Source organism: Notamacropus eugenii, chromosome 6 (assembly GCF_028372415.1).
Source record: "Notamacropus eugenii isolate mMacEug1 chromosome 6, mMacEug1.pri_v2, whole genome shotgun sequence".
In the NCBI taxonomy this organism is placed as follows: Eukaryota; Metazoa; Chordata; class Mammalia; order Diprotodontia; family Macropodidae; genus Notamacropus; species Notamacropus eugenii.
Genome location: NC_092877.1, coordinates 120612384 through 120635038, shown reverse-complemented (window position 1 = coordinate 120635038; position 22655 = coordinate 120612384). Strand labels below are relative to the sequence as shown.

The window sequence follows — 22655 nt, the reverse complement described above, 5'->3', positions numbered from 1 at the left end:
ATTTGGGAAAATATATGTATTTCTATATCCACACAGAAAGAGGGGAAGGGATGGAAGGAGGGAAGGAGAGAGAAAAAAGAGAGAGACAGAGAAAGACAGAAACGGAGAGAGAGAGAAGCTCAAAACTTCCATAAAAAAACACTTTCCACTCACCTTCATGGTATGCCAAGGGTTCATCACATATATATACATATATGTGTGTGTGTGTGCGTGTGTGTACATACACATATATATGTATATATGTGGAGAGTATATATGTATGTATATGCATATATTCACACATACATATATATACATACACACAAACATATATGCCTTTTTTAAAGTCTGAAGTACCTGTGAATTTTATAATCCCTGCAAAAATATAGACAAAGTAATTATACAAGTATATAAGTGTACTTACAGCTTAATTCAACTCCTGAATTATATTTTCAAGTATTTTTTAATTTATTATTATATTTTAACATTCTTTTTATATGTTAAGTTTCAAATTCTCTCCTTCCCACACCTTCCTCCACCCAATGAGAAGGCAATTACACATGTGAAATCATGCAAAACATATTTCCATACTAGCCATATTTTTTAAATAGCAGGAAAAATTTAAAAAGTGACAAAATTATGCTACAATTTACAATGGGAAAGTACCATAGTTGTCAATGGTATCTCTTAGCAAAATGCAGTTTTCCTGATTATCTCTTTTATTTGGTCTATTTTCACTTTTGCTTTGCCTGAGATCATGATTGCTACCCCTGGCTTTTTTTTTAATTCAGCTGAAGCATGTTAGCTTCTGCTCCAGCATTTTATTTTAACTCTGTGTGTATGTCTTTCTGTTCCAAGCTTGTCTCTTATAAACAACATATTGTTGGATTCTGCCTTTTCATCCATTCTTCTATCTGTTTCTGTTTTATGTATGAACTCATCCTATTCACATTCACAATTATGATTACTGTGTATTTTCGTCCATCCTATTCTCTTCTGTTTATTTTTCTCTTTCTTTTTATTCTGTCCCTCCTTAAAAGTCTATTTTACTTCTAATCACTTCTTCCTTTAATTTATCCTCCCTTTTACTATCCCCTCCTTTTCTTTATCCCTTCTCCCTCCCTAAGTTATATTTCTATAAACAACTGAGTGTGTATACATAGCCTTCCTTCTTTGAACCAATTCAGATGAATTTCCCACCACCCCCTCTATTTTCCTCTCCATTGTAGAAACTATTCCTTATGTGCCTTTTTAATAAAAAAAAATTTTTTTCCCATTCTACCTCTCCCTTACCCCTTCTCTCAGTCAATCCTCCTTTCTCATTACTTCATTTTTCTTTCTTTTCAGGGGGGGAGATTATTTTAAGATAATTAACTTTAAGAGTTAATATCTCTGTATATTAACTCCTTTAACTGCCCTAATCATTACAAAGTTCTTGGGAGCTACATGTATCATTTTCCCATAATGTAATGTAAACAGTTTAACTTTATTGAGATCCTTATGATTACCCTTTCATGTTTACCATTTTTTTCCTTCTCTTGAGTCTGCTGTTTGAATGTCAGATTTTCTATTCAATTCTGATCTTTCCATCAAGAATGCTTGAAAGTCCTCTATTTCTTTAAATATTCATTTCCCCACCCTCGAAGGGTTATATTCAGTTTTGCAGTATAGATTATTCTTGATTACAATTGTAGCTCCTTTGACTACCAGAATATCATATTCCAAGTGTTTCGTTCCTTTAATTTGGAAGCCACTAAATCTTATGTGATCCTGATTGTGGCTCCACAAAATTTGAATTGTTTTTTTTAAGACTGCTTTGAGTATTTTCTCTTTGACCTGGGAGCTCTAGAATTTGACTATAATATTTCTTGGGAGTTTTCATTTTGGGATCTGTTTCAAAAAGTGAATGGTGGATTCTTTTGACTTTAATTTTATACTACGGATTTAAGATACTGGGTAGTTTTCCTCGATAATTTCTTGGCATATGATGTCTAGGCTCTTTCTTTGATCATGCCTGCGAGGTAGTCCAATAATTCTTAAATTATCTATCCTTGACCTGTTTTCCATGTCAATTGCTTTTCTGGTGAAATATTTTACAATCTCTTCTATTTTTTATTCTTTTAACTTTGTTATTGTTTCTTGATTATTCGTGGAGTCATTAGCTTCCAACTTGTCCATTTCTAATTTTTAAGGAATTATTTTCTTCAGTGAGATTTTGTACCCCTTTTTTTCATTTGACCAATTCTGTTTTTTAAAGAGTCTTTTTCTTCAGCGAATTTTTTGTCCCTCTTTTGGCCATTTGGCCATTTCCCATTTGGCCAGTTCTGTATTTTTAAGGTTTTATTTTCTCGAACATTTTTGTGCCTCTTTTTATCAAGTCATTAATTCTCAACTCATAATTTTATTTTCTCATTTCTTTTCCTAATTTTTCCTCTGCCACACTTAAATTTTTCTTTAATTTTCCCAGGAATTTTTTTTGAGCCTGTATCCAATTAGAATTTTTCTTTGAGGCTTTGCTTATAACTGTTTTCATATAGTTGTGTTTTGGTCTTCCCTGCCATTGTAGTAGCTCTTTGTGGTAAAATTCTTTTTTGTTGTTGTTGTTTCCTCATTTTTTCCAACATATGTCTTGATTGACCTTTATATTAAATTTGGGCTCTACTCACCTGGGCGTAGGTAGGCACTGTCTCAAGTTTCAAGCTTTTTCATGGTGCCATTTTCAGAGCTCTTTCTGGGGCTCTGCAAGTTTTTGGTGCTTCCAAGGTGCTGCGATCCTGGCAGAGGTGTAATCACTGCTCTGCTGGTCTGCACACTTGTCTTTAACCAGGAAGGGCTCCTTGTTCATTGTCTGACCCCCTTTCTGCTTCTGGGCTGAGAGTTTCCAAAACTACTTGATGCTGCTGCTACTTATACTGCTGCCTCCATGTATGTGAGATCTAGAATGGCTTCCACCTTGGTATCTCAAACTTCTCCTGCCAACCTACTAGGTTTTCTAAGGTCAGAAAAAATGTCTCACTATGATCTTTTGTTGGTTCTGCCACTCTGAAGTTATATTTGAAGCATTAATTTAAAGATGCTTAGAGAAGAATATTGAGTTAAGCTGAGTTGCCTGTAATCCACCATCTTGGTCCCACCACCTCATATATGTCCTTTCAAAAGATGATTTTTCACAAGTGAACATGTTTCTGAAGCATCTAAAGCAAGGGAGACTTAGGAAATATGCTAAGATAACTTGCAAGGATTCATCTCTACTCAGTTCCAGGTAGTAATCCACTTCAAGAAATAAATTTAATAAAGGATAGTTCAGGAGACATGCATTGACAATGACAGTGAGATTAATAGACTGAACAAAGAATGCTCTTGGGCAAGGCTAGAAACCAGGAAGTAGAGTAGCCTGAGGCTGTTCCTTCTAACAGAAGCACCTTTATTTTTATACTCCCTCCACAAAAAGTTGAGCAAAAGCCAACTTCCTTTAGAGGTTGTCCAAACAAAGAAGGGAGGAGATAGGGAGGAACCATCACGAAAGCTTTGCATTTGGTATTAGTTTTTGTAAGCATCAGTGATAAAGGAGTGGAAGTGGGGACAAAGGCATTCTAGTCATTATGCCAAAGGAGAGGACCTTGTCCCTCAAAAATAGCAACTAATCCTAGGCTTCAGTTATAAAATTACAACATACAATATATCTTCCTTACCTCAGATGTGAGTTACACTATAATGTAATCCAAAATAATCAAAGGGGGTAAGACAGAAACCTAACTACAGTGTAGCAGAACAAGAGGGCTGGATAAAAACCTTGAAGAAATATGTTATATTCTCTAGTCTATTACACTTGCCTAGCCCAACTTAAAGAAACATGCCTATGGATACATTAGAAGAGTATTCAGTTATATATGGTTAAAATATTGCTCCACAAAATAAGCCATCATCTAAGATTACCTCAAGAGTTTCTTTCCCTAAGGTTAGCCTGAAACCACATCCCTAGAATAGGACACAAATACCATTTTCTAAGATTTGAGTTTAGATCTGATTTATATTCCTTAAACACATTGACACCAGCAGTCCTTGACTCTATTATCTGGAAATGGCTCCCACGTTTTATTATAAATACAATTACCATTAGCAATAGTTAATATTGATACAGTATATTAAATTATCTCATTTGATCCTCATGACAACTCTCTGAGGATAGTACTTTCATTATCCCCATTTTACAGATAAAGAAGCTGAAGCTGAAGGAAGATAAGTAATTTGCCCAGTGTCACAGAGCTAATAACTATCTGATTCAGAATTCAAACTCAGGTCTTCTTGTATCCAACTCTAGCACTCTGACTACTATACCACCTAGCTGCCCCATGGCTACCTGACTATCTCACGCTATTAATGACCATCACCAATAAATGATAGCTGATTGGCAGTAATATCCATATGTAAGATGAGGTCATATATAGAGGTAATCAACTAAATTAAAAAAAAGTGAGCTACGTTAAGTCTTTCCTATTACTACAGAGCTGGCTTAATGCTGCCAAACTTGAAAACTCTTGGGACCTAAATAGGCCAACCAAGCCCAAATCCTGATGCAAATATGAATTCAATTTTGAAAATGGGATTTTTTAAAAAGCATTCTCATAGTTATATCTTTTACAGTTGATATAATTTTTTTCTAAAGTTCTGTATTGTGATGTGAGCATCTAGGCACCTAAACATTGCTTCATTCTTAATCATTTTTCTTATGGCTCATATAAGCAAAGAGAATCCACAGAAGTTAAATTTCATTTATATGAAATTACTTCTGATTATATCATTTCTTATGCATCCCTTAAACTGGCTTGCTATGAAGTTATGTTGCAAAGATTAAATAAAAACAAATATTGGTCTCCTTTTTAAAAATTAATGGACTTGAGTTATTGGAAAATCTCAAGACAGAAATATGAATAGCCTAAACTCTGCAAGACTGATGTTTCATCAGCTAAGGCATAGATTTCATTGTAAATGGTCTAGTGTAACACAATCAAATGTCAATAAATTTTATCTGTGGGGAGAAATATGCTTCTGTCTTCAAATGTAAACAAGCTTATTAACCTCATTTGAACAGGTTGTGGAAGACGAACCAAAGTGTCCCCTGGCAACAAAATAGTTGGAGGCTTGGATAGCGTGGAAGGGGAATGGCCCTGGCAAGCCAGCCTGCAACAGAATAATATTCACAGATGTGGGGCCACTCTAATTAATAACAACTGGCTTCTCACTGCTGCCCACTGCTTTGTAAAGTAAGTATGAGCTGCTCTAAAACCATTCAAGGCACACAAACCATGGGACCTAAGTACTATTATACTATCACACTACAAACAGTATGTCTATTCATTCATCCACAAGCATTCACTAAGTAACTACTAAGTACCATGAGCATGATTTCCAGAGAGGAGGGCACTAGTTCCTGGAGGTAGGGAAGAGATCAGAGTAAATTTCATGTTACAAGTAGCACTTCAACAGAACTTAGAAGGAAGCTAGGGATTCTATAGGGCAGACATGAGGAGGGAGTCCTTTCCAGGAACAGAGAACAGCTTGTATTCAAAGACATAGACACAAGAAATGGAATGTCAAGTATGGCGAATGGCAAGTAGACCAATTTGGCTGAAACATGGAGTAATTAAAGAAGAATGTGTAGTAAGCCATGAAAGGTAGATTAGAGCCAAATTGCCGGAAGAGTTTGTATTTTACTCTACATACAGTAGAGAGATACTGGAGCTTGTCGTTCAGGGTATTGGCATGATAAGACTTGTGCTTTAGTAATGTCAACTTGGTCTCTGATGGACAATCATTTGGAGGAGGGGAAAGTTCAAGGCTGGGAGACCAATTAGGAAGTTACTACAATAATTCAGGAAAGAGATAATAAGGACCTGACCTAGGATAGTGGCTATGAGTAGAGAAAAAGAAATGGACTCAAAAAGATACTGAGGAGGTAGAATAAAGAAAATTTAGCAACTGACTAAATAGATGCAAGTGAGGGAAAGGGAAGAGTAAAAGATGAATCCAAGATAATGAGCCTAGAGAGTTGAAGGATGGTTGTGCCCTCAACAGAGAAAAGGAAAATTGAGAAAAGGGAGTGATTTGGGGAGAATGCTAATGTTCTCTCTTGGATATGTGAAGTGTGAGGTGCCTGCAAGACATCCAGTCATACAATAGACAAATGGTGACACAGAACTGGATCCTAACAGGTGAAGCAGGTCTTGCAACTTACCTAAAGTAGTATCAGAAAATCAGCATGTAATTATTTCTGAAAGAAACTGGGGAAAGGCCTGGTTCACTTTTGAAGGAGATGTGAAGAAGACCAAGCTTAACTGTATTATATATACCTTCAGTATCTTATGTGGTTTGTAACTTATTAGAAAGAATTTAGAACCAAAGGAGAATTCAAGTCATCTACTCCAGCCTCCTCATTTTACAGTCGAGGAAACTAGAGCTTAGAGAGGTAGTGACTTAACTAAGGTCATACATGTTATGACCTTGTTCATGTTATGACTACATTCAAACCCAGGTCTCCAGGCTCCAAGACAGGACCACAGTATCCTGACTCCAACTTGAAATTCGTAATCTCCTTTCACAATTCCACACTGAATTCTGCCTACATAGAGCTTATGTGCTCAAGAATTGAGTAACTGTAATTATAAAACAGCAGTAAGAAAGTGTGCTGTAGTTTCAATTTTTAAAATTTTAAAACAAATTTTATATTTTCCTATTCTTTTAAGGTTTGCATTTAGTGGTTCTATGGTGCTTTTCTGATAGCTGTGCGCTTTTAATAATAAATTAAATTAAAGGTCTCCTTAGAAATTATACTTATAGAAAGGCAGAGCTAAAATAAACTCTATAATATCCTTTAATCCAACCATGTCACTTTTTAGATGAGGAATCAAAGAGATTAAGTGACTTGCCCAAGATCAATTGGTTACTAAGAGAACTAGGACTTAAGGTCAAGTCCAGTACTTTCTCAATTGTATCATCCTCTTTCCTACTATATTATATGCATAACTTCTTTTGTACTACCTATAATCACTACAGGAATTTAAAAGTTTTAACTGTCAATATAGTTTATTTTTAAGGCAAATTATAAATTTATCTTGCTTTCAGTTAACAATGATCTATTCTATCACACCTCACTCTCCCTACTAAAAACAAAAAATGCAAATAACAACAAAAACCTTGTAATAAATACACAGTCAAGCAAAACAAATTTTAATATTGACTATGTCCAAAAATATATACTATTAATTTTACACTTAAGTCCATCACATCCCTGTCAGGCGGTGAGTAGCATGCTACATTATTGATCCTCTGAAATCATGGTTGGTTATTTTGCTGAACAGTTTTTAAGTCTTTCAAAATTGTTTGTCTTGATAAAGTTTTTGTAAATTGTTCTTCCAGTTCTGCTCACTTCACTTTCCATACAAGAATTCTCAGGTTTCTCTGAAACCCTTCTTTTTATCATTTTATAGTATGATATTATTCCATTTATTTATATAATATAATTTAGTCATTCTCCAACTGATGAGAATCCTCTTAGTTTCCAGTTCTTTGTCAGTGAAAAAGAGTTGATGCTGTTTCTTTGATCTCTTTGGGGTACAAACCCAATAGTGACATCACTGAGTCAAAGAGTCAAGTCAGTGCTTACTTACATTAAGTGCTTACTTTGTGCCAGACATTGTGCTAATTCTGGGATACAAATAAAAGCAAAAAGACAGACAGTTATATCCCTGAAGTAACTTAAATCCTAAAGAGGGAAGTCAATACACAAAAGGGAGCTGAAAGAGGAAGGAGAAAATGTGCCCTCATGGCAGTAGGATGGCAAAATTCCAAGAAGAAAGCATGGCTGGTCTGGGCCCTTCCTTAAAATGGACGCTCTAGGAATAACTCACCAATAAGACGGGGACCACAAAGGCAGAGAGAGAAGGCAGCATGTTTGTACAGCCCAGAGACTGTTGTATTGCTGCCCTGGCCTTTTCTCTGAGCATAGTTTCAAACTGCCTTCCAGAATAACTGGACCAATTTGCCAATCCACCAACCAAGTGCATTAATATGGCTATTTTCCCATAACTCTTCCACCATTTGTCATTTTCTTTTTTTTTTTGTTAACTTTGCCAATCTGATGAATATGAGGTAGAACCTCAGAATTTATTTAATTTGTATTTTTCTAATTATATTTGATTTGTGGCATTTATTGTATAGTTATTGATAGTTGGATTATTTCTTTAGAAATGCCTCTTCATATCTTTTGACCATTTATCAGTTTGGGGAATGATTCTTATTCTTACCTATTTGAATCAATTCCTCATAAATCTCGGAAATGAGATCCTTATCAAAAAAACAAAGATTTTTTTCCCAGTTGTTTCCCTTCTAATTTTAGCTATATTGGCTATATTCATATAAAACTTTCAGTTTTGTTGTTACTGTTGTTGTTAAGTCATTTCAGTTGTGTCCAACTCTTCACAGTCCCACTCAAGGTTTTCATGGCAAAGATACTACAATAATTTGCCATTCCCTTCTCCAGCTCATTTTACACATAAGGAATTGAGGTAAACAGGGTTAAGTAACTTGTCCAAGATCACACAGCTACAAAGAATCTGAGGTCAGATTTGAACTCAGGAAAATGAGTCTTGCTGACTCCGGGCTTGGCACTCTATTGTGGGCCTTTGAATTTATCTGAAATTTAGCTACTGTTCAATATAGTTTACAAGAAAATCTCCTTACACTTTTGGGTTTATAACTTTTAAAAATAGTTCATCTTTTTGGTATTTTTTTAATTGTTGTTTTAGTGCCAAAGATCCTCGAGAATGGAGTGTGACCTTTGGATTCCTTTTAAGTGATCCAAAATTGAAACGAAGTGTGAAAAATATTATCGTTCATGAAAAGTATAAATATCCATCTCATGACCATGATATTGCCATTGTAAATCTGTCCAAACCAGTACTATATACAACCAATATTCGAAAGGTCTGTCTTCCAGAAGCAAACTATAACTTCCCTGCAAATTCTGATGTGGTAGTCACAGGATGGGGATCAAGAAAAACTGATGGTAAGTTCGTTAATGTTCCTTCTATCTCCTAGTGGCTATAAACAAGATTTTTAGATGATGGTTATAGGGCTCATAGTACCTTGAGATAAGTGATACCACCTTACACATTTACTGAACAGATTTCATTGGCTCTGATAGATATGATTCCATTAACATGGGTATTCCCTAAACCAAAGGTGATGACAACACTTCCACATTTTTACACCCTCTATAAATCTTGTCCATGCTTTAGACGAAGTCCAAAAAAAAGTTTTTACATGTCTTTACTACTAGGTGTCTAATGATTTCTTTTTGAACCTCTGGCATTTCTACCTTCCAACCTTTCCCTGAACTTCGATCAGTTAGATTACCGTTTTCTCTTTATTCTTTGCCTCTATCTCCAGGTTTCTGTGCATTTAAAAAAAGTATCTAGTTGAACTACTGAGAGTCCAGTAACTCAAATCTTCACAGATTTTAAAGACTGCTAGTGTTATGGTTGACTTTACAATATTTTAACTAGTTCTCTATGACAAAGAAACTTGTAAGCCCTAAGATAAAGGTTTTGAAATAAGAAAGTTAGTGTTTAGTATACCGCCCTCTCCCTACATCTCTTTTTCTTATTTCCATAGCCCCCAAGGGCCAAGTTTTCTCATGCTGCCCCTAGCTACCCACTGGCCTCCACTGTTCCAATCTATCTAAAGCAAGTACTAATCCAAACTGTGCCTCCTCTCCCCATAACTCAAAATAAACCCCTGGTAGTTTTGTGGTTAATATTCAGTCAACTAATTCCTGATAAAATAGCAGTGTCTTACAGTATTACTCCTCCCTGAATCACATGTATAAAAAGATTCCTGACAATGCCTTACCTAAAAGAATGAGTCTAAGGATAGGCACGCACCTCAGGCACCTTGACCAGTAGGTTTTGCTATTTTCAGCTAACCTTTAAATGTTCTATCCTTACTCAAAAGCTCTAACATAAGGCACTAACAGAAAAAGCATTCCTGGGATAGTAGAAAGAGTCATGTTTGGGGACTTAAGAGGTCTAGAATACTGGATGAACAGTAGTGCCATTGACAAAAACACTGTTGGAATCAAGCCTAGATTCCAGACCTCTTGACTCATTCTCCCTCTTTCCTGTTAGCACCAGTGCCCTAGTATAGATCCTTATTACTGGGCACCTGAACTATTGTCAGATTCCTAGCAAGTCTTTCCACACTCTTGCCTTCTAATCCATTCATCATATTACTGTCATCATCAACTTCCTTACACATAAATCTTCTCTATAAACTTCTACTCCAATGCATCATTGGAGTGTATATGGATGACAACAGATTCTCAAAGGCCATGCCAGCAGAGCATAAACTCTGGCAGGCTTACACATGCTGCTAAGCTAGAAAGTCTTTGAGTGTGATACTAACAACCAATTTGTTTGAGATATAAGGGCAAGACCAACAAAGCTAAACACAGACAGACTCATAACCAGAAGACTATCCAAAGGGGGCAAAATTTGGGAGTCGTGAAACAACTAACCCAAAAAGCAACAAGCAAAAATAATTTCTTAGATACTTAACTCATATTCCAAACAGAGCACATGAAGACTGTTAAAGCATATGTTTCCAAATGTGTTATAGATAACAAAATAGAGAAAGTCTATGAAGACAAGACTTATCTCTTGTCAAAACAAGACTTGACAAAACCCTCCAAATGAAATGAACACATACACTGAAACTTTATCACTTCAATATGAAGGAAGGCAAAGAGTAGTCTCTCAAAAAAATATGTTAAAAAATATGATTTAGGATTAAGAAATGAAAGAAACCAAAGATTGGTAGATTGTTTAGAAATCTAACACCATATTTTATAAATGCCTTCTTCAAAAAGATAGTTGGGATATGTTGGGCATAAGAAACATTAAACAACATTATATGCATACATATACATACATGCATACACACATGTGCATAATATATGTATATACTTGACTATTTGATTCATGATTGGGAGATAGTTTGACCCACAGCCTTAGACAAATCACTTGACCACTTGGTGCCCTAGGACTCTCTTTAAGACTTAAGCATTGGACTTGGAGTTAGGAAAGCCAATGTTCATATCTTGCCTTGGACACTTACTGGCTATGTGATTCTAGGCAAGACACTTAACTGCTCTGTGACCTAGGCAACTATCTAAAATTTAGGCACTGGGACTTGGAGTCAGGTGAAATTGGGTTCAAATCTTGCCTCATGCACTTACTGACTATGACTCTAGGCAAGTCACTAACTAATCTGTACCTCAGTTTCCTCATCTGTAAAATGAGAGGGCTGAAATTGTTGGCCTCTAAAGTTTTTTCCAGCTCTAAAACTGCAATGCTAAGCTATAAAGGCATTGTTAATCTGCATCAGTAGAAGAAACTTCTACCATAGGAATTCCCTCATACTGATTATATCAGAAATCAAGATTTTTTTTCAATTCCGTAATTCAACAAAAACTATCAAAATACTTATCCACATGCAAGGCACTATGTTAGTCACTGGTGATACAAAGATGAAAAATGGCACAGTCCTTGCCAACAAGAAGCTTATAATATACTGGAGAATGAGAGAGGAGTATATAGTACATGCAAAAATGGTATACTATAAGTAGAGTGTAAGGAAGGAGAAAGAACCCCAAAAAGTGTTCTAGAAAAATGGGGAGTCAAAGAAAACTTTCTGATGGAGAAATCAGGGAAGATTTCATAGAAAAATTCAGCTCTTGGAATCCCTGCCTCCTGCAAGGTTCAGCTTAAGTGTCACCTCTTCCTTCAGGAGACTTGTCCTGAAATCCCCACAGCTAGTAAAATTCCTTTGTATTTACTGTGTATTTATACTTTAGAGTCACTTATATGTGTGTATGCTTTTCTCCAGATAAAATATGAGCTCCTTAAGGAAAGACTGTTTGGTTTTTGTCTTTGTATCTACAGTAACTAGTTTAATACCTAGCACATTGTTTTGATGATTAAAAAATTTTTGTTGGATGAATAAATGTTGAACAAGTAAGCATTTAGTATGTGTCCAGTTCTACCCTACATTCTAGGAATGCAAAAATGAAATTAAAATACTATCTGAACTTAAGGAGACTATATTCTATTAAGTAAAAAGCAAGTATACTGATAATTAAAAACAAAACATATACAGAGTTAATATAAAGTAATTTCCATGTGATAGAGTACTAACAAATGGGGAGATAAGCATAGTTCCAGTAAAAAAAGTGGCAGTGACCTGAATTTTGAGGGAAGCTAATTCTTCAGCAAGGTAAACATGTGGAGCGAGTGCATTCTAGGCATAAGGGATAGCCTCTGCAAAGGCATGGTGAAAGGAGATGATATACCCAGTTCATGAAATAAGCCAGTTAACTGAAACACAGAATACATGAAAATAATATGTAATAATTATGGAAAGGTAGGAAGGAGCCCAATGGTAAAGAGTTTTGACAATTAAATAGAAGAGTTTGTCTTTTATCTTCAATGTCATAAGGAGCTTCCTGAGTAAGGAAATGACATGGTCAAATTTGTGCTTTAAGAATATCAAGTTGGTAGCACTGTGAAGAATGGATTGAAGAAAGGGAAAAAACTGAAGGAAGAGGGACCAATTAGGAGACTATTGCAATAGCTGAGATGCCACAGGTTTGAAGTAAGATGGGTGACTGTGAATGAAAAAGGATTTCAACAGCAGAGATGTGGTCCTCCAGGCATGGGTAATGTACATGACCTGTATAAGTGCCTGGAGTGGGATTGCTCTGGCAGATGATTGCATACATGTTCAGATGTCAACACTACACTGCTTACTTTTTTTTGTTTGGTTTTCCTCCTCCAAAGGGAGGGCCTTTTTTCTGGTCTATTTATCCAGAAATGACTACTATTAAAAAAAAAGGCATCAATAAAAGCTCTTGTTTTGTTTTATGGTCTAATGTATATAGATCGAAGATAGCAAGTAGAGATCAGAAAACAATTAGTAATTTCACTTAGCTAGAACATAAAAGCATGAGAGAGAGTAAATTGAAATACTGCTAGAAAGGAGGATTGGATCCCCGATATGAAGAACTTTAAGAGTCAGATTTGTGTTTTATACTTTGATCAACTAAGAACCACTAAATACAAACAACTTTGTGCCTTAGCAAAGGCAGCTATAAGAAGGAAAGCAGGAAGACCATTGGGAAGTTATTACAATACTACCAACCCAGAGGAAATTCTAGCTTTGTGGCAGTGGGAATGAAAAGAAGGGGACCGAAGTGAAAGATATGATAGATGTAGAATCGACCTGGCTTGACAATTGAGTGAACAGGGGCATAAAAAGAGAGAAGAGTCAAAGCTGACTTGGAGGGTCTTGGAGATTTTGAAGGTAATGGTGACATCAATAGAAACAAAGAGAAGGGCAGGTTTTAGGACAGAAGATGATGACTTTAGTTGTAGACAGGTTGACTTTGACATTCTAGTAGGACATCAACATAGAGATGTTCAGCAAGCAATTGGAAAGAGGGACTTGAGCTAAGGGAAAATGGAAAAAGAGAGAGAGACAGAGAGAAAGAGAGACCTGAGTTCAAATCCAGCCTCAAACACTTACTAGTTTGTGACCTCAGGCAAATCACTTAACATGTGTCTGCCTTGGTTTCCTCAGCTATAAAATGGTTGAGGTTATTGTGAAGATAAAAATAATTAGATAATATTTATAAGTACTTTGCAAACCCTAAAGTACAATATAAATGCTAGTCATTATTACTGGATTCTAGATAGATGCAGGATATGTCAAAGAGGTCGATTAAACCTTTGAAGTCAGATGAAATACCAAAGGAAAAAGTATATAGAGAAGGGTGAAGATAGAGCCTTGGAGGACACTACGCATGGGAGGAAAGACAATGATGAACCTTAAAAGTGACTGAGAAAGAGCGGTAAGCATTAGAGAACTAGGAGATAGCTGTATCACTGAAGCTAAGAGAAAACATAGTGATATAGGAAGAGGATGTGGTCAACAATAGTAAATGCTAGATAGAACAAGAGGAAAAAGAGAAAGGTCACCAAACTAAAGAATTAAGAGTTCATTGGTCTTTGTCACAAGAAATATCTGAGTGTATAGGGTACTAGAGTAGGCATACTGAGAAAAGGTGATATGAAAAACAAGACATCAATTTAAAAATCTTTTAAAATTAATAAATAAATATTTTAAGAGATTATTTGTGAACTTTGAGGGAAAAGTTAGTTGATTATAAGCCCCTTGAAGGCAAATTTTGTTTTTATTTCCATCTTTGTATTCTCCCATAGCTAGCACAGTATGTTAGCCATAGTATGTGCTTTAAAACATTTGTTGAATTATTGAATTGAAAACCAGATAAATCTATTTTTACATCTCTATAAAATCTTTGAGACACTGGCATATAATTTTCTACAGTAGATTACATTTTCATTGCTACACATTTGAGAACTGAGAAAGATATCAAATCTTGCCAAGTTAAATATTACAAATAAAGAATTTGACTGAACAAATATATTCTTAAAAATTCTCCACCAACAAGATTATTCTCATACATTCAGAATAATATAAGGTGATTTGATAGACACAAACACAGAAATAACATTGTACAGTATTCCTCTGAGTATCAATAAGTATCGAGTAAAAGGAGGGAGACAGGCATTTAGTACTGTAACAAAAGGATGAATGTGCAAAGTCTCAAATAAACAAAGTATTGCCCACAGATAGAAAGGTCAACTAGATATTTGTTTGCAGATAACATTGTGCTGATTGAACATTTCAGAGCCTTTTCATTAAGATCCAGGCATTCAAAAGAGATCAGTCCAGGAATTCATCCAGAAATTAAACAATCATCAAACATTCATTAAAATGCTTGTCATGTGCCAGAAACTGTCTTAAGTTCTAGGAATACAAATGTGAGACACTCAAGAATTTTATAGTGATGCCATATTCCTGAAATTCATAAATCATCATGGTCTTAGAAAGTTCAAAATTTCAAATGCCACAAAGGGTGAGAGAAAAATTACAGTAAGCATAAAGGGGCTATAGAACCCACTGTTAAACTTATGTGCTAGTTAAAGAATTTAGTATCAAGGTGGAGAATTGCAGAGTAAAAGCAGGAACTTGCTTGAGCTCTCCCCCAAATCCCTCCAAATGCCTATAAAAATGACTCTAAACAAATTCTAGAGCAGCAAAACTCACAAAATGACAGAGTGAAACAAATTTTTAGTCCAAGACAACCTGGAAGGTTGACAGGAAGGGTCTATTGCACCAGGCTGGGAGTGGAATACAGTGCAGCATGGCTGTATTGGCACAGATAGCCAAAGCAGGCCTCTGGGGACTGAATCACTGGTAGCTGTGGTGGTTTGCAGACCTTTTGGTCCACAAACGCTGAAAACAGCATAGAAGCTCAGTGAGGAAACTCTGTCTGATCTGGGTGAGAGAGGAGCACCATCTGACCTCTGCTCTGGGACTGTTTCCAGAGCTCCTGGCTGACAGACTGTGTGGGAATCGAGTGGCTGATGAGAGGAGGATTGCAGAGATCTCTTTGTTGGCACAGAGGCAGGATTCTCTTGCTTTGCCCTGCTTGGATCTGGGTCACAGTCCTGGGTGGAGTCCTGGGGTGAGGAGGATCACTGATGGGGGAGAACGTCTGGCTGCAATGGAGAGGGAATCCTCCTCAGAGTTAGAAGGCAGAAAAGAGTGCTTGTGGTCACTCATAAATCAGAGCACAGGCCAGAAAAGGAGTAGACAACTCTCCTTTGATTATACCACCTTGGAAGAACTAAAAATTTACAGGCCCCTAGAAATATCTCTGAAAACAGCTGCACCAAACCCCTGAACTCTGGGACAGGACACCATACACACTGGAAGCAGAATCCTACCTTAATAAAGAGATAGAAAGTCAAGTATTTGGCTGGAAAAATGAGCAAACAGCATAAAAAAACTCAGACTATAGAATCTTACTTTGGCAACAAAGATAATCAAAATATATAATCAGAAGACAACAAAGTCAAAGTTCCCACATCCAAAGCCTCCAAGAAAAATATGAATTTGTCTTAGACAATGGAAGAGCTCAAAAAGGATTTTGAAAATCAAGTAAGAGAAGGAGAGGAAAAATTCAGAAGAGAAATGAGAGTGATGCAAGAAAATCATGAAAAATGAGTCAACAGCTTGCTAAAGGAGATCCAAAAAAATACTTTAGAAAATAACACCTTAAAAAATAAACTAACCCAAATGACAAAAGAGGTCCAAAAAGCCAATGAGGAGAAGAATGCCTTAAAAAGCAGAGCTGGACAAATGGAGAAGAATGTCCAAAAGCTTATTGAAGAAAATAATTCCTTGAAAATTAGAATGGAGCAAATGGAAGGTAACGATTTTATGAAAAATCAAGAAATTATAAAACAGAAATAAAAGAATGAAAAAATAGCAGACAGTGTGAAATATCTCACTAGAAAAACCACTGGCCTGGAAAATAGATCCAGGAGAGATAATTTAAAAATTATTGGACTACCTGAAAGCCATGATCAAAAAAAGAGCCTAGACATCATCTTCCAAGAAATTATCAAGGAAAACTGCCTTGATATTCCAGAAGCAGAGGGTTCTACCGATCACCTCTTGAAAGAGATCCCTAAAGGAAAGCTCCTAGGAATATTGTAGCCAAATTTTAGGGTTTGCAGTGGGGAGGGAAGATGGGAGAGAATTTGGAACTCAAAGTTTTAAAAACAAATGTTTTTGCATGCAACTGGGAAATAAGATGTACAGGCAATGGGGCATAGAAATCTATTTTGCTCTACATGAAAGTGACAGGGAGGGTGAGGTGAAAGAGGGGAGGGCAGACTGGGGGGAGGGGTAATCAGAATGCATGCCATCTTGGGGTGGAACAGAGGGGAGGGATGGGAAGAAAATTTGGAACTCACAATCTTGTGGAAATAAATGTTGAAGACTAAAATAAATACATCAGTCAAAAAAAGTTAAAATAAAATAAGTTGAAAAACTTTAAAAGAAAATAGGCTGATAGTAAGAAAGCTCACACTCTAGTTACAATCTATTTTTCCACACATCTTGCATCACTCTCCCCTCACATAGTTACATATTCTTAAGATTCAGTCATATTTGCTATTTCTTATACACAATATTTCAACCTTCACCTTTTTATTTTTACATAAATTGTCTACTATTCCTGGAATTCAATCTCTATTCAACATATTTTATAATCCCTAGTTTCCATGAATTCACTACTCAAATTCTAGTCCTTATAAGAAACCTTTCTGGGGTGGAGCCAAGATGGCGGAGTAGAAAGACGCACATACACATAGCTCCAAACCCACAGCCCATAGAACATCGGTAAAAAAGAACCCCCAGCGAATTCTGGAGCAGCAGAGGCCACAGAACGGTGGAGTGGAGGAGATATCTGTTCCAGAGAGCCCTGCAAACCTCTCTCAAAAGGTCCTTCACACTGCGGACATGGAGCTGAGCCCAGCCCTGCCGTGGCCACGGCGCTGAGAGGAGCAGATCTGAGCAGGGAGCAGATCCGAGCAGGGAGCAGATCCGAGCAGGCTTCAGGGATGGGATCTCCAGTGGCCGCACAGGTCCCTCCACCTACAGGTGATGGGGGTAGGTGAGAGGGTCTCTTTGGCGGGTTGAGAGGGGAGTGGGGTGCCCCCATAACTCAGGCCCCCTCCGGAGGCAACAGCAGAGGCGGGAGCACACCAGGGCTCCCCAAGCAGGCAGGAGCCCCGATTCATTGTTGAAGGTTTCTGCATAAACCCCCTGAGGGAACTGAGCCCGTGAGGCAGCCCTGCCCCCACCTGAGCACCTGAACTTGATCTCACATTGAATAGCAGCCCTGCCCCCACCCAAAGCCCTGAGGCTGGGAAGCAGCATTTGAATCTCAGACCCCAAGTGCTGGCTGGGCAGATCTGGAGGCAAAGTGGGTGTGAAGAGAATATTCAGAAGTCAAGTCACTGGCTGGGAAATTGCCCAGAAAAGGGAAAAAAAAATAAGACTACAGAAGGTTACTTTCTTGGTGAACAGGTATTTCCTCCCTTCCTTTCTGATGAGGAAGAACAATGCTTACCATCAGGGAAACACACAGAAGTCAAGGCTTCTGTATCCCAGCCCACTCAATGGGTTCAGGCCATGGAAGAGCATAAAAAGGATTTTGAAAATCAGGTTAGAGAGGTGAAGGAAAAACTGGGAAGAGAAATGAGAGACATGCAAATGAAGCATGAAAAACAAATAAACACCCTGCTAAAGGAGACCCAAAAAAATGCTGAAGAAAATAACACCTTGAAAAATAGGCTAACTCAATTGGCAAAAGAGGTTCAAAAAGCCAATGAGGAGAAGAATGCTTTCAAAAGCAGAATTAGCCAAATGGAAAAGGAGGTTCAAAAGCTCACTGAAGAAAATAGTTCTTTCAAAATTAGAATGGAACAGATGGAGGCTAATGACTTTATGAGAAACCAAGAAATCACAAAACAAAACCAAAAGAATGAAAAAATGGAAGATAATGTGAAATATCTCATTGGAAAAACAACTGACTTGGAAAATAGATCCAGGAGAGACAATTTAAAAATTATGGGCCTACCTGAAAGCCATGATCAAAAAAAGAGCCTAGACATCATCTTTCATGAAATTATCAAGGAAAACTGCCCTGAGATTCTAGAACCAGGGGGCAAAATAAATATTGAAAGAATCCACCGATCACCTCCGGAAAGAGATCCAAAAAGAGAAACTCCTAGGAACATTGTGGACAAATTCCAGAGTTCCCTGGTCAAGGAGAAAATATTTCAAACAGCTAGAAAGAAACAATTCAAGTATTGTGGAAATACAATCAGGATAACACAAGATCTAGCAGCTTCTACATTAAGGGATCCAAGGGAATGGAATAGGATATTCCAGAAGTCAAAGGAACTAGGACTAAAACCAAGAATCACCTACCCAGCAAAACTGAGTATAATACTTCAGGGGAAAAAATGGTCTTTCAATGAAATAGAGGATTTTCAAGCATTCTTGATGAAAAGACCAGAGCTGAAAAGAAAATTTGACTTTCAAACACAAGAATCAAGAGAAGCATGAAAAGGTGAACAGCAAAGAGAAGTCATAAGGGACTTACTAAAGTTGAACTGTTTACATTCTTACATGGAAAGACAATATTTGTAACTCTTGAAACTTTTCAGTATCTGGGTACTGGGTGGGATTACACACACACACATGCACACGCACATAGAGACAGAGTGCACAGAGTGAATGGAAGAGAATGGGATCATATCTTTAAAAAATGAAATCAAGCAGTGAGAGAGAAATATATTGGGAGGAGAAAGAGAGAAATGGAATGGGGCAAATTATCTCTCATAAAAGAGGCAAGCAAAAGACTTATTAGTGGAGGGATAAAGAGGGGAGGTGAGAGAAAAACATGAAGTTTACTCTCATCACATTCCACTAAAGGAAGGAATAAAATGCACACTCATTTTGGTATGAAAACCTATCTTACAATACAGGAAACTGGGGAATAAGGGGATAAACAGGGTGGGGGGGATGATGGAAGGGAGGGCATGGGGAGGAGGGAGCAATTTGAGGTTGACACTCATGCGGAGGGACAGGATCAAAAGAGAGAATAGAAGTAATGGGGGACAGGATAGGATGGAGGGAAATATAGTTAGTCTCATACAACATGACTATTATGGAAGTCATTTGCAAAACTACACAAATTTGGCCTATATTTAATTGCCTGCCTTCCAAAGGGAAGGGATGGGGAGGGAGGGAGGTAAAGAAGTTGGAACTCAAAGTTTTAGGAACAACTGTTGAGTACTGTTCTTGCCACTAGGAGATAAGAAATACAGGTAAAGGGGTATAGAAAGTTATCTGGCCCTACAGGAGAAAAGAGAAGATGGAGACAAGGGCAGAGAGGGATGATAGAAGAGAGAGAAGATTGGTGATAGGGGCAATTAGAATGCTCGGTGTTTTGGGGGGGAGGGGACAAAAGGGGAGAAAATTTGGAACCCAAAATTTTGTTAAAATGAATGTTAAAAGTTAAATAAAAAAAAATTTAAAAAAAAAAGAAACCTTTCCTCAGTCCATAGGGCTATCCACTCCTTACATTACTTTGTATTTATTCCATATGCTTTGCATACACTTATCAGTGCTCCTGTTTTTCTCCAGTAGAACATATAGTTCCTAAGGTAAAGGCATGCTTCACTTTTCCCTTTTTTGTATTCAGTGCCTAGCATAGAGCCTGACAAATAATAAACACTCAGAAAGTGCTTATTGAATTGAACTCAGATCATTGGTTCCCATGAAAAAGAACTAGAAAACATTCTCTATGGAGGATTTATGAAAAGGTGCAGACAGCAATCAAACAAGATGAGAATCCATTGATGGGTTTCCATTTTAGAAAGAATATCAGATTCAGCCAAGTGTTCTAGAATGCATAGATCCACTCATGTCACTTCTCCCCACAAAATCCTTATGCTACATATTTTCTCCTAAGTAAAGTTCTAGTCACTTTCTCTAGCTGGCATTAAGGCTCCCACAATCTGGAACTACCCTAAGTTTTTAGCCTTGTGTCATATTACTCCCTTCCAAGCATCCTACTCTTTAGTCAAACTAAATTTTTGTCCCTTGATCCTGTACTCCATTTATATTTCTTTTGTTCACACAGTTGTGTGTACCTCAAATGTTCTCCCTACCCCTCTTCCCTTGATCAACTTCTAACTCTCCTCTATAGTCCATCCTCTCCAGGAAAATATCCCGGATCCTCCAATAAGTCATTATCTTCCCTTCTGTTCCTATTTAACACTTGGTTATCCACTCCTTGCTGCTCATTTGTTTTCTACCTAATAAAGTACCATTATATATAGTAGTGATGTTCATATGCATCTTATCTCCATTTAAGGGTGCAAGTATTGGGACTTAACTAAACTTTTAAATCTCTCCTTAACACCCAGGGCAGTATGATTATGTAATGAATGTTTAATTTAACTGGATTGGTTTGAAATTAAAATCTACTACATTACTATACATCATCACAAATAAAGTACCTCCCCCCTTTATCAAAGTAACACTCCAGTTATAAAGCAAAGGATACAGAGTCTCTTACAGAGATGTATTCTTTATGCAGAAAGATAATTGCCCACAGTTTGTAAATGCATCCCAGTCCTCTGATTACTTTGAAGATTAAAATGGCTGTTTTCATGAATTCTTCTTTGTAGATAGAAAAATAGACCCATAATTAATGTCAGGACTCAGAATTATATTCACAACATTGCATTCACATTATCAGGCAGGTCAAAATTCAGTCATTAAACATATTCTGGAGATCTTGGATTTTATCTTATGAATGTATCTCCATTTTTAAGACTCTCCTGAAAAGACCAATTTCTGTACCTCATTGTGGGATGGAGGTGACTGAGTTCTCAAAGGAACTCAGTGGAATGTGAGTTCCGATACGTTCTACCAAACAATGAATAGACCTTCAAGTATTGATTAAGTATCTACTATGTGCTACCAAGCGGAAGAAGTTTTGAATACAGACCAAGTGATGGGTTACATGTCTGTCACGTAAGGAACAGTTCATCAGAGCTTCCTGAACTGTGAATGGTAACACCATATGGAGTCACGACCCACAGTTTAAGAAGCACTGAGGGATTATGAGTAGAAACTTTCAAATACCATTTACAAAGTATGAGAATGAGTGCTATCTGTGTCACTGGATGGAGTACTCACACTAATGGAATCACAAATGATTAACATATTGGAGAAATATTATTAAGACAAAAATAAAAATGCAGTAAGTAAATAAAATATAAGCAAAGTACCAAAACTTTAAGAAATAAAAACAGCATAACACTTTAGACATTGCTTCTTTCTCAACACTGCCTTAATTTGTTCATAAGCAAGACCTTTTTCATCACCAAGAAGTAAAGCAAAAAAATGTATTAAAATATATGACTCCATAGAATGTGAATATGTCCATAAGTATACTGAAGTAAGCAAACCCCAGGATCTCATCACAAGGTTAGCATTTACTTGAACAAAACATGTATCATTTTCTTCCTTTAGGAACAAGTCCTGATGTTCTCCAAAAAGGAATAATGAAAATTATAGATACTGTCACATGCAATAACAAAGAGGTGTATGACAGTCACATAAAAAATGGAATGCTGTGTGCTGGGTTCTTGCAAGGAAGAGTAGATGCCTGCCAGGTAGGTAAATGCACTAGTAAAATTGGGTGGTGGGAACATTGATATTTTTCTTTTGGTAAAATACTATTTTATGAAAATCCTACTTATATTATTATATTTATAGTTTTCCATGCCAAATTATACTGGCCAGCTATCTTAAAGATTTGAAAAATAAAGATACCTTTAGCAATATTTAACATTGAACTAATCAAACACAACCAACAATAACCAAAATAATAGTTATTACTATATTGATATCAATATCAGTTATGTTCAGCCACACCACCACCCCAAAGATGTTTCAGGGTCATCATATCATGGGACAGGATGAAACAATACACATCATAGTTTACAGTCCATGCAAGAGAATGCTTGATTTTATTTTTAATCTAGGCTACCTATGCTAGCAGTGCAAAAATTAAGATAGGTCTACAAAAATTATAACTAACA

The 22655-nt window shown here is 36.8% G+C and overlaps 1 protein-coding gene across 1 annotated transcript in view; it reads left to right on the top strand.

The window, feature by feature from the left end:
• LOC140511722 (transmembrane protease serine 11C-like) overlaps nucleotides 1–22655 on the top strand; it is a 125824-nt gene that overhangs the window by 80326 nt on the left and 22843 nt on the right. Inside the window, exons 6-8 of the mRNA XM_072620889.1 lie at nucleotides 5072–5243; nucleotides 8784–9043; nucleotides 22084–22226. Coding sequence (XP_072476990.1) covers nucleotides 5072–5243; nucleotides 8784–9043; nucleotides 22084–22226 — 575 coding nt within the window. The remainder of the gene's footprint in view (nucleotides 1–5071; nucleotides 5244–8783; nucleotides 9044–22083; nucleotides 22227–22655) is intronic.